Consider the following 12,453-nt stretch of genomic DNA (forward strand, 5'->3'; position numbering starts at 1 on the left):
TGTTGCTGTGGCAACCACACAGTCCATTGACCCTCCACATTAAAATTATGCTGCCACAAGAGTTAAAAGAGGTCAAAGAATCTTGACAAAAAATCTTTTTGGTGACTATACAGCTGTGAGCGAGGAGATCTCCTTCTGGATAATGTGCAGCATTTTTCTCCCATCACATTAGAGTCTATTTTTGATCACAAATTGCAATTTCGACTTTGTATTTTTCTAAGCCGTTTAATTCCACAGGGGAAACACTTGCTAAGCTAACCAGTTGCTGTAGTTTACAGCCTAGGAAGTTAGCTATTTGAGTTTGCTACACGGAGAAATAAATGTTGGCATTAAAGTGTTTACTACAAGCACATAATGAAGAATATCCTTTTTTATATAAGGATGCTGACCCTTTTGCCCTTTTCTCAATTTTATATTTTTCTAGTTTTGGGATTAGCAGAGCCGCCTGGAGTCGTCCCCTATTTGGACGTGATGTAAGAAATATTTGTCAGTTTGTACCTGCCTTGGGGACATTTTTGCTTTGACAAGTGTCGATTAACAGTGATTTTTTTTATTGTCTACTTAGAATCTATGTCAAGGCAACATGGTTAAGTAACCCCAATCGATTATCCATAAGCCACCAGAGGTCAGAGGTTACAATATCTCATGTTATATTAAAGTTGACTGCCCCCAACATGGATCAGAACCACAATCAGTGGAAATAGGAGAAAAGTACTACATTTAAAAAAATATATATAGCTAAGATTTGAATGTGTTCAATGAATATGAATCAATGTGAATAAAATATTTAACTAGCAAGAAAAATTAACCGCAATGGTTCAGTACAGGAGTACGAGAGGGTTTGTTAAGAAAATTCCTCTTCATGAATATAAAATCAAGGTATGAACTGTCGAAGGGCAACTTGGTGTGAAGAAAGGAATCCAAAGTAAGTTCCTGCCCAAGGACATCTGAAAGCAAAAATGTATTTTACATTTTAGACAACATACCAAACATTAGATGTCTTTCCTGGCTTTGTATGAAGCATGTTATGTGATCAAATCTGTTGACCATCCACTAGTTTCTGAGCCAAATGGCTAATTAAGGGAAAAGTGGCCTTTAAAGGTAAAGGTTATCATTATTTTACATCTCCAATAAATTAAAATCCTCATCACAAGCTCATAAAAGCAGTGGCTGAAGTTTTAAAAGATCTACAATCAAACAGGATTTCTGTCTGTCTAGGAGTCGGATGTGATTGGAGATTTAACGATCCAGCTCATTAAACGAGACGGTACACACAATATTATTAGAATGAGGCAAGATGAGATTTTCACATTATTTGGGCAATAATTATGAATCCTAAAGTGTTTTTTTTAACAGCTGGAGTAGCACAGTCTATAAAACTTAGACTGTGCTTTAATAATTTTGCAGTCTAAAGTTGTCATTTTGCAACAAAAAAAAACTTTGCAAGCTTAATTTGTGTTTTCATAAGTAATATAAAGACTTTATGACTCGGAAACTGTTTTATAGCATATCTAATATAGATAGCATATCTAATGTAGATAGAATAGCGAAGTATTTTTCAAAAGCAGTCCAGAACCTTTTAATCTAGCACCGATGTGAAGCCCTGAATCTTAATAGACTTCACCTGCTTTTATCTCAGCACAAATACAGATGATCTGCGAAGACTTTAAAGACCAACTGAAGCTCTTTAGTTAAACAGCAAGAATTCAACATTAAGCAATATACCCTTTGTGGAAGTGTGGAAAGATTGTTGGAAAAGCCATCAAAATCCCTATGAACACAAGGAAGACGATGCTCTGGTCAACTGAGGCCAATGTGCAAAACAGCTTTTTGAGTGGTGGAAGACAACCATAACATGCCAATCATAAACGTGGAGGTGGAAGCATCATGCTGCCTTTGTTTGATTTGATGGGGAGATGGTGCTAAACCCAGGAAAATCCTGGTCCACGCAAAGTACCCAACTTAATCCAGTGGAGATTATGTGACAAGGTTGCCGTTTAAATCTGATATCACAAAAAGACAAGCGTCGTTATCTTTGCACTTCACATGTATGCACTTCTTTGTGTTGGTCTAAAATCCTAATCACGGACACTTGTGGAGGTAATATGACCAAAATAATCAACTGTGAATATTTGCAAGCCAGCACATGACCCTTTTTTCCATGCTATGCATCACATTTGCGTCTTATTAGACCCCATTACCCAGTTTACACAGCGTCTGTGTGAGGATCATGATGCAATATATCCAACTGAAAGGCAGAGCTAACCCAGAATACACAAAGAGCCCTCCATGTATACCGACTTACAGACATTAAACAGAGCAAACACGAAGATTTCAAACACAGTCATCTTGGAGACACAATGAGTGGGATACGTTTCTCCAAAATCAGGGAGTTTATGAAAAAAAATAAAAATAAAAAATAACAGCCTGAGACTGATTACAAAGACAACGGAAGTGTGTTTTCTAGTTTATCATCACGGAGCATGCACAGAGGCAGACAGGCAGGCCGGAGCCACAGCGCACAAGCAGCAAAGGTGCACTTTAACCGTGCACATGCTTCATGGCCGATGGAAACATTTCCCAGCGTCCAGGCGTCCCCAATGCAAAGGGCTGCACAAAGGCGTGCAGCCAGCGCGTGCCGGGGTCGCTGTCACGCGTGATAATCTCACAAATATCGCTCATATTTAGGTCAATCACAAAGTAATAGCGTTTTTAGCTGCAGCCATAACATCTCTCCGTCCCCCGACAACCCCCCCCCCCCACTCTCTCTCTCTCTCTCTCTCTCTGTCTCACACACACACACGCACGCACACGCACACACACACCTCGGCCTCGCACGGCAAGCTGAGATGCGATAAGGTGAGGGGGTGGGTGATCAATGCAAACACACCTCTTCTCTTTTAGCACATCATAACAAGACAAGAAAAATTAAAAAAAGCATAATTCGTATCACACCAAAAAAAAAAAAAAAAAAAAAAAAAAAAAAAATCTGGCGTACACTCCGAAGTAGAAATTCAACATCCGGCCATATTCCCAACAGGCTGTCATATTCTAGCGATTCCTCCCCGCCGTCAAGCGTTAGCGTAGACGGGAGGTGCGAGACGAGCGAAAAGAGGAAGCTGGAATGACATTGCGCGTGCTTACTGTAAAATCAAATCTCCCCCGGGGATGGAGAGCCTCCCTTCTTCCTTCTCGACTCTCCTCCTTCCGACGCGCAGAATCACCCCCTCCCGAAAATTCAGACCATGCAAAACAGGTAGTCAGTTATTCCAACCCTGCCAAGGGTTTCCTCCGGTTCGGTGGCGTGAGAGAAGGACAGCCAGCATCAGAAAGGGGGAGAAAGAGCGCGCACGAGAGAGAGAGAGAGAAAGAAAGAAAGAGAGAGACAGCTGTGGAGAGGAAATGAGGAGGGAAGGTAGGAGCGGTCGGGCCGGAGCACTGCGCACAGGAGAGGAGGCAAGGAGAGCGGCAGAGGTGCTTCCCCTCCCTATCTCTCTCACTCTCACTCCTCTCCTCTAGCTTACAATAAAACATCCCCCCCCCGTCCTTACCCCATCCCTGCTAGACAGACTGACTGACGACTCGGGTACCAGTTTCAACAGCGCCACTCACTGGTGACGGAAGGGAATCCTATAAGGAAAGGAAATCAGAGGCACAGAAACAGCTGGGAAACAGGAGTGCTCTGCAGAAGGAGCCTCAGCACTCAACTGGACAGTAAATAATCAAATAAATAAATAAATTAGTCTCATTCAGAGTTCTGGTCTGAAGTTTAGTTGCTGGAAAAGCATATCAAACTCATGTAAATTTGAAACCAAATGATCAAAATAGTGAAAATGTGTGTATGTGTGCGGTGTAGGGGAGGGGGGTGGGGAGAGTTGGTTTAGAATCTCAAAAGAAAACGTCAAAAATATCCGCTGGTTCCGAAAATAATAAAATGACTAGTTTAAGAGTAAACAAGCTGTGATAAAAGACTCCAAAAACCTTTTTAGTCCTATCATAATAACTTATTTTAGATTATATCTATTTATTTCTTTGTCGTCATGGTTCTCTCTTTCTCTCTCTCACTCTCTCAGCAAGAGAGAGAGATTACCAGAGGAACCTCCTGCTGGTTTCTCCAGTAATCCTCATGTACCTGATCCCCCGTTTGTTCCCACTCTCGCTTGTTTATTGCAAGTCATGTTTTATGATATTTTTAAATTAAATTATTCACCCTGGCTTGCCTCCTGTGCCTATTCTACATTGTGGAAAGCATTCATCATTGTCGCTAACGCACATTATTGGAGCTTGTTAACATGGAATGATGTTTAGCTACAACAAGTTGTGTTCCCGACTCGTCTCACCTTTAGCAAATCTCGCGCAAATCTCACTCTGCCACCAAAAGAGAGGAGAGGAACTCCTGTTTCAGTGCTGAAGTGGCTGGGAACAACATAATAAATGCAGACACACATGCCAAATCGGGACAAAGCCTCTAACACGGCGGGGATGGACAACAAAAGGAGGCTGTGAAAAGTTTGTAATCTAGCTGAACGGAGCAAATCAGAGGATATGCAGGTCCTCTTCATCTTATCCAAATCTAGCTCTTTCTATATCCGTTCCTGTCTCTTTCTGTCTGTCTTCTCTCTCTGTTCCCCTTTGTCAAGCAGCTCATTGTTCAGTCAGCTGAAAGCTATTTTCAAATGCCACAGCCAACTGCATCAATGGCAAGCTAAATCTTGAACGCACTGTGCTCATACGCACTGTTTGCTTCATTGAGCAAGAAATGACTGTGGATGTTCCGATTAACCACACGTCTCCTCCAAAATGTCACATTGCGATGCCTCAGAAAGTAGCAATTTTAACACAAACCAAACTGCGAAGTCCTACCAAACATAAAGAGGACGCGTGTACGCTGAAGCAAAGCTCATGTATTTGAATGTACATGCTCCTCTTTATATGTCGTCTCATCCTTTTGTCGCATTCTTTCCTCGCAACACTTCGGTCTTTGCTGCTTTAATGACCTGACGTCTCAGTGGGTGACATTAAAGTTTCATCTGACCTCGTCTGAAAAATGAATTCCCTTAAGCAAGTCACTTGTCTGCTCCAGTGAAGCTGCTTATTGTCCATCAGGAAGGCATCATGACCGTGGAAAGACGCTGCCCGGAGGTTTCATGAAGTCTGCGCTTAATCAGAACTCTGTGCACGCTCCGCTGAAATCCCATATCTACATACACTATATTAAAAACCCCACAGCACAACTCTACTGTTCTCACTGTGTGACATTATAAACTTTTCCTGTTTTAGGTCAGTGAGGATTACCCGAATAAATTATTTCTATTAAATGATTGAATGATAAGAGAAATGACTTCTTTCAATTTTTTTAAACAGAATTTTGTATTACTTTCTTTTCATACAGGAAAATTGCTACAATTTGAGCCATTTGGGAAAGCCCAGATTATGGTTCCACATACTTTGTAAGACACTACTGGGTTTTGGAGTGTTTTTGACATGGTGGCAGACCTGTGGAGGTATTTTTAAGGCAAGACTTCCAACCCGCTCCTTCACTGTGTGGCATCATGGGAAATCAAAGCAAATCAGCCAAGACACCACAAAGAGAATCGTGGATATTTACAAGCATTGCTCATGTTAGGATACAACTTGGTGCCAACTTTATCTGCTCTATTAGAAGCAAATATGAGCATCGTGAAAACATTAAAGACCAGACAAAAGCAGAAGAGCTTGGAACCTGGGTGAAGCTGATACGAGTTTCATTGTCCTGTGTGTTTTCTGAAAGGCCTGACTACAGTTCAGAAATTAAAATTGTTAAATTGAGTTGTTGGGTTTTTTTTTTAAGTGAGCTTTAAAATGTAGGTCCATTTATACCACTTAAGCAAATTCACGTTGCAGTCAGAAATCAGCAAAAATAATCCTGAATTCTACATCATGACTATGTCCTGAACCTTCAGATTGCATCTAATCAGATTAGAGGTTGCTAAATCGCGAAGAGAACAAGAGTAGATAGAGAAGAACTGTTGCCAGCACACATGAAAAGGGAAGCAAGATGCATGCAGGTTGAAAGACTCTGATTCCTCATAATAATACTTGATTGCTTTCTTCTTAATTGTGATGCAGCAACACCAGCACCAATAGAGTTGATTGGTGTTAGAACCGACAACCCCGATTGTGCTAATGAGGGCCTGGAAGACATTCTGTGTTGTTTCTGATCCATGAAAAAACAACACAAAAAAAAACACACAAATGATCTTCTTCGCTAAATGGCAATTAAAGTTGAGCAAAGCGTTCCTCGCTCAAGTTGCAGGGACACATTGGGACATAATGCTTCTCACACGGTGTGGCAGTAAGTTTACATAATCCCAACGTTTACCCCTCCTACTTTAGGGTTTAAGGAGGATTTTCTATAATTAATTACGCATTTTTACGAGAACAGACCCCATAATCCGCTGAAACCGCCTTGCATACATTGTGGCTTTTGCAGTAATAGACCAGCAGGACCAAGAACTGAAGCTGTGCTATTCTAATGGACAGCAGCACCATCCTGTGGCTAAAGAGAATAATAATTAACATTCTCTGTAGGTTTGGGCTAAGATGTAAAATCAGAAGGTATGAGAAATGGTATGAGAAAAAAAAACATTTACATTTGAATATACTCAGTTTATAGAAGTAACTGGCATTATTAATTACGTGCAGCAATTAATTGATCATCAGCAGGTGTGACTGAGTCAAGAAATCTAAAATAAGCTTTGCAGAACTGCAGTTGTCAAGATGGAGAAAGGTTGGAAGACATCAGAAGCGTGGCCCTGAATCAGTACAATAATCATAAAAACAGCAGCAAATCTACAGATTAAAAGAAAATATAGCACTTGTTAAAATGGACTAGTCAAAATTTTGACCCCTATTTGTTTCAGTTTGTTTATATGGGTCCCAATTATCATAAAATGTCATCTTTAGACCCTTTAGAAGACAAACAGGACCAATTCATGATGTATTTCTGAAAACTGAACTAGTTACAACAATATGTAATTTTAAGCATTTTAAAATTAAATTGTATAAAAATATAATAATTGCATCAATCATATTCAGGCCAATACAATCCAATAATTTCAACATATTTAATTACTTCCACTCCAATTTAACTGTGATTATTACGCACAAAGTCAAATGGACTTAGTTCCAGTGGTGTGGAAGACCGCAGAATCATCAGTCCTTATAATAATTACGGTATTACCTCGTTGGCAGCTTTGGCCATATTTATCACTAGTTTTCCTAATCAATTAAAGTGTAATTTTCCTAAATTAACCGATGTAGTCGTGTTACATTATCTTGGAAACACTAGAGTGCACACCGTTTGGCTATTTTCACTCACCGTACTCAATATGAAACGCATTGATTGGCCTAATTGTTTTTTTGTTTTTTTCCCCAACAATGACACTGAACGCACCGTGAGCCTCAGCGCTGCTCTCCGCGCTCTCCTCTCATCCTTTTGTGTGCCGTGTCCAATCAGCGCGCAGACGCGGCTTGCTGCCCGCTAATTGGCTGGAAAGGAGGAAGATGCAGCGTCCTGAGAGGATACGCTGAGGACTTTTTTAAAGCGTCCTTATTGATGTGATTCTGGTCCGAAATGCTGTGACTGCTCGCGTTGCTTAGTGTGTACAGTGCTGGGATTATTACCCCCACCCCAAGGGGCAATTGGTAATCATTGCTTTGGCTGCGTTTTGTTTGTTTATTTGGATCGTTTGATGTGATGTCGGCCGCTCGCGCGCCGTGTCCTGAAATCACGTCCGACAAAATGTAGCTCCGGGTTGTTTGCTGTGGTGGCTTTGTCTGTAAAAGGTAAGACACGTTTCAAGCAGGCCTTGAACGCTGTAAAACCTTCTCCTTCGAGATTTTAATGGGATTTTATTGGCGACCTCCCACAAATATGGCCACTTCCGTCAGTGCAGTTAATTTGAATTTGAGTATTTACCCTTGCTACGCGTTTATGATTCACATTTCACATCATCTCACTTTTTTCCTTTTTAGTTGGTTTCATGCGGACTGTCTGTCATAGGCAAGAGGAAAGAAAAACGATGTTAAAATAAAATAGATAACCTAAAAAATTACTTTTTAAAAATTGATAATAATAATAATAGTTGCCTTCTGATTTCATGCACGTCTTTAGGGGCATGTGTCTCCCAGCTTTGCATGTCGAGTTAAAATTGTGTCTGAAAACAGCTATTTTCCAGTCATTCTGACACATTTATTGGATTTTATTAGAGTTTATTGGATGTTTCCATCTCTAAGAACCTCCAAGAGTCTTGCAGGTTTTCCTCCAGGATTTCCATCCACTCTAACCAGCCTCCCTGTTCATGCACTGCCAAAACACCAAACCTTGAATATCCCCTATTCTACCTACAAATTATTTTCCTTTATAACATGGGAAAAATGGCTTCTTATAAGTGGAACTAATACTTGTTTATATATATCTATATATATATATATATATCAATATTCAATAATTGTTTATTTAAAACAAGCTCCTATAGCTTGGTGAGAAGTTGCTTTTAAGTTAATACAATAATAATTTTTTTTTATTTTTCCCACAACGTCCAATTTCTAAGAACATATTCCTTCATGATTGCAGTGGGTGCCAAGTGAGTGGTTGTTGTCATGGGCAGGTAGCCTACCAGCAGAGAGCGCCTACAAAATAAGAGCAGTTCCCCCCCCAAAACAGTTGGTGGCAGCAGTGATAAATTGCTAGACAGCATTTATTTATAAATATAGGGATCTATTTATTCGCTTCAAGCAAATATTTCTCCATTTAATGAATTGAAAAATAAAGATGTTTTGCTCCGAAGGGATCCCTATATGAACATTTTCTAGATGGTTTTTATTTAGGGGTATCAGAGTAAAAGGTCCTCATAATACAGTAAAGGCGTGTCACAATTTTCAGATTTTTGTTGAATCAAATTTTGAAAATATTGTCATATTTCCTCTCACTCTTCTATATTAAGTTAACTTATGGTGGCCGAAAAACACACGTCATTTTTAAAGCATAATAATTTTAGAAAAAAACAAAAACTGAAATAATTTCACGGGAAGTTACACGACAACAAATTCCTGCTGTTTCTCTGCTGAGCAAAACGCTCTTGCGGTACCCGTGTAGAAGATCCAGGCGGCCTTCTCGGTGTTCCAGGTGTTGCTGTCCGAACGATGCGTGAAGGATGTCTGACGTGGAGAGCACGTATGCGGACTTCATCGCCTCCGGCAGGACGGGCCGCCGGAACGCCATGCACGACATCCTGCAGAGTCCCACCGACCCTGACGGGCGAGAGCTGCCCCTCACCCTGTCTCTGTCCCAGCTGCACATCAACGCTGGAGGAGGCGGTAAATTAATCCACTATGTCTCTGTTTCAATCTAGATCAGACAGACAGACAATAATGTTAAAGGGGCTTTATTTTATATATATATGTATATATATACACAGTACAGTGTACTGTACCTGATTGTGCTATAAAATCTAAGACTTATAATGCTGGCCCTTTAAAATGTTGTTGGTTTTAATTCAGCATATTTTAAAAAATAGACAGTTAGCCCTTTTGAGAAAAGAAAAGATTCAAGTTTTTGATCAAAAAAACCCCCAAAATGTGTCACTGAATCATTAGCCGATGGATGAATTCAGTCAACTTTAGATTACTTCATTAATGAATAACTTGCGTCCCTATGGGATGTCATAGGAACATCGCACAGTCGTGTCATTAACTGAGTTCAGTGGCTTTTCCAAATGGAGGAAGAAAACATAGGAGGCGTAGTTTGCTTGTTCCAGATTGTGAATGTTCTTCACTTTTTCTGCAGATGAAGAAGACGCCGAGGACAGCCACAGCTCCTCCGCCTCGGCCCAGCGAGACGCAGAGCAGAGGAACAGCTAAGCTCCCACGTCCCCCCTCCAGTAGACGGAGCTCCGCGGGACGGATTAAAGTCTCCGTCACAGTGGACCTGTTTGCTCGAAGCGGCCTGGCGGCTGGAGGCTAGGACTATCGCCATGGATACGCCTTCAAGCAGAGCCTTCGCCCCCGCTGAGGTGTCGAGATGCGATCGTTCGGTGCTTCTTGGGAAGTGGAACGACTGATGCTTTTCAGAGTTGGAAGTACACAAGTGGTAGTTTTATGTTTTTTTTTCTTTTCAAACAAGTTTTGCTTTCAGTCTCTGTGGTCCAACACACACACACACACACACACACACCCACACACACGCACACAGGCTGAAGGACTAAAAGGAGAGAGAAAATGGAGCTCTGAAATAGTCAGAGCAGTTTGTAGGACCACCGACACATGCTGGTATAATGGGTCACAGTGGGAGTAGCATGATTGTAGAAGCAGTGGTGCTGGTAGAGGCTTTATATTGCCAGTTAATGGTTTATGATTCCTTTGAGTCGACGATAGAGCAGAGGGATATGGACTCAACTGTAGCCGAATTGAAACACGGAGCTTTGGAAGTTCAAAATGCTCAAGTGTTTCCGCAGAGAACGAGATGTTCCAGATGAAGGGTGACATGACGCGTCCTTTGAAATGCGTCTCTTTATTTTTTACACGTTTACAGTAATAATGCAAGTATTATCGCAGCCTTACATGAGTAGTTTGTCAGGTTCGGAAATGCGTTTATTCAGTTTTGTGTTGCGTTAGAGAAGAAGAAAAGTCTTATTGTTTTCGTCGGATTTTGGAGAAGAATCATGCTCATCGGTTCACAAAAGCATAAAACCCCCACTGCTTTCACATTTGCTTGAATATATCTGGTTACAGGTGTCAAGTGAAGGTTTGGTCTCATTTAATAAAAAAGAAGAAGAAAATCATAATAATAATACAATAAAAAAAATACTTTTTCACTATTTATCATGTTCATCAACCAAAAAAAATATGCTTTTTTTTGCAAAAAATACCGCTATAGTGCACAGAGTCAGAAACACACTTTCAACTTTTGAAAAACTAGTAAGGCCGCTGCTCCTGTGTTACTGAATAGAAATGAGACTCAGGGAAGTCCTTTTGTGTGCTATAAACATCTTAATCCATAAAAAGGGCTAATCTGTGACCTATTAGGTGCTGACGGAAAGTTAATTATGCAGCTATCTGTGGTTGTGGCTTCGCTTTTCAATACATGTTAATTTGGTTAAAGAACTTATTGACAGTCTTAGTTCACAAAGCTAAAAACTGCTTATTAAAAGTGACAAAAGGCCACTGTGGTGTGTAGATTGTGCTTCTGGCCATAAATGGATTAGAGAATAATTTTTGTTTATGCATACTACTCTTGGATTTAATGTCACCCATTAAATCCAAGTGGGGTCAACTCTTCTTTTAGACTTCAATACCGACTGACTTCCGTTTCAACCCAAGGAGTCGCCACCTGCTGGCAGTAAGGAAGAATGCACTTTCAGGCCCGTCTGTACTACTGCCATGTTAAATTAGAAACGTTACCACTATGTTCCTCTTTCATCCTTCGAGTCCTTTCTTTGCATGTTTGTTTTGTTTTCTCTACCGATTTGCACAGTAAAGTTACACATACCCAAACAGCGGCTATAAAAATCAACACTTCCTTATTCCTAATAGGTAATAAAACACAATGTGATTTTTCTTCTGACCTTTGAGATGCAATTCACTTTATTTTCAGGGTGAGTAGTCATATTTACAACCAGATCGTCTTTCCTGGTAGGACACTGTCCACACATTTTGATTGGCCTACAGTGCTTTTCCTTTTTTTCACCTCCTTTCCTATACCACTACCACTGGTAGTTTATGTCCACTTGTTTCCTGGTCCAAAGAGCAACACGTTTAATTTTTATTATTTGTATAGGACAGGTGCAGATGACCTCAGCTGCAGTGGTGTCCCTCTTTTCTTCTTCTTCTTCCTCAGCAGTAAGCGTGGTGGCCCAAAACCGACAAACTACTCCTAAATGTAAATATGCAACAGTCAGCAGATCTTCCAGGAACACTAACTTGTGTGTGCGCGTTTGTGCGAATGTTTGGCTGAATCGCATTCCTGCTCATTTGTATAAAAATGTGATACAAGCTCATTCTTTGTATAAATCAATCTGCATGTGTCCTTCCACCCCCACACACACCACAGACACCTCTGCTTCACTACAGCTTCAACTCTGACTCCTCTACCACGACAATACTGTAGAGAGCAAACATACTGTTGCTCTCATGTTGTCTGATTTGTGAATCATTTCTAATTCTGCTCGTCGTAATTCCACATGTAGAATATTTGCATGGTTTCCTCTTTCTGTCGTACTCTCTGTAAGTATATTTTCTATTTCCTATGTTAAACAAAGTTTAATAAATGATCAATAAAAGAAAAGAGGAGTTTTGGGGAGAACGTTTTTTGTGTTGTCGCAGTTCCAGGGCTCGACCAGCAGGGGACGCTGAGGCAGAATTGATAATAAATATAAAATTCTTATTTTCCCTTTTGACACAGATTGCTGCATG

At 40.5% G+C, this 12,453-nt stretch overlaps 2 protein-coding genes across 16 annotated transcripts in view; one reads left to right on the forward strand and one right to left on the reverse strand.

Annotated features, from left to right (window-relative positions):
* The window catches only part of ctnnd2b (catenin (cadherin-associated protein), delta 2b), a 185,682-nt gene that overhangs the window by 150,213 nt on the left and 23,016 nt on the right, over positions 1–12,453 (reverse strand). The window contains exon 1 of one of the 15 annotated variants that reach the window (XM_044134901.1): positions 9,132–9,197. The exons of 13 other annotated variants lie outside the window; for them this stretch is intronic. The gene's annotated coding sequence lies outside the window, so the exon portion shown is untranslated. Of the gene's footprint in view, positions 1–3,144; positions 3,461–9,131; positions 9,198–12,453 lie in introns of those variants that run through there. One more of the 15 variants, XM_044134900.1, reaches the window with a different exon arrangement.
* LOC122841536 (cAMP-dependent protein kinase inhibitor alpha-like) lies at positions 7,542–12,327 on the forward strand. Its single transcript, XM_044134917.1, has 3 exons — positions 7,542–7,827; positions 9,170–9,360; positions 9,830–12,327. The coding sequence occupies exons 2-3, from the start codon at positions 9,198–9,200 to the stop codon at positions 9,901–9,903; spliced, it is 237 nt and encodes a 78-aa protein (XP_043990852.1). The 5' UTR covers positions 7,542–7,827; positions 9,170–9,197; the 3' UTR covers positions 9,904–12,327.

The sequence above is a fragment of the Gambusia affinis genome, linkage group LG12 (assembly GCF_019740435.1).
Source record: "Gambusia affinis linkage group LG12, SWU_Gaff_1.0, whole genome shotgun sequence".
Classification (NCBI taxonomy): Eukaryota; Metazoa; Chordata; class Actinopteri; order Cyprinodontiformes; family Poeciliidae; genus Gambusia; species Gambusia affinis.

What these genes read in the sequence shown, in the direction of transcription:
- LOC122841536 (XM_044134917.1), top strand. Translation starts at nt 9,198, where the DNA reads ATGTCTGACGTGGAGAGCACGTATGCGGACTTCATCGCCTCCGGCAGG. An exon ending in CATCAACGCTGGAGGAGGCG is followed by an intron (nt 9,361 to 9,829) that starts GTAAATTAATCC and finishes CTTTTTCTGCAG; the next exon opens with ATGAAGAAGACGCCGAGGAC.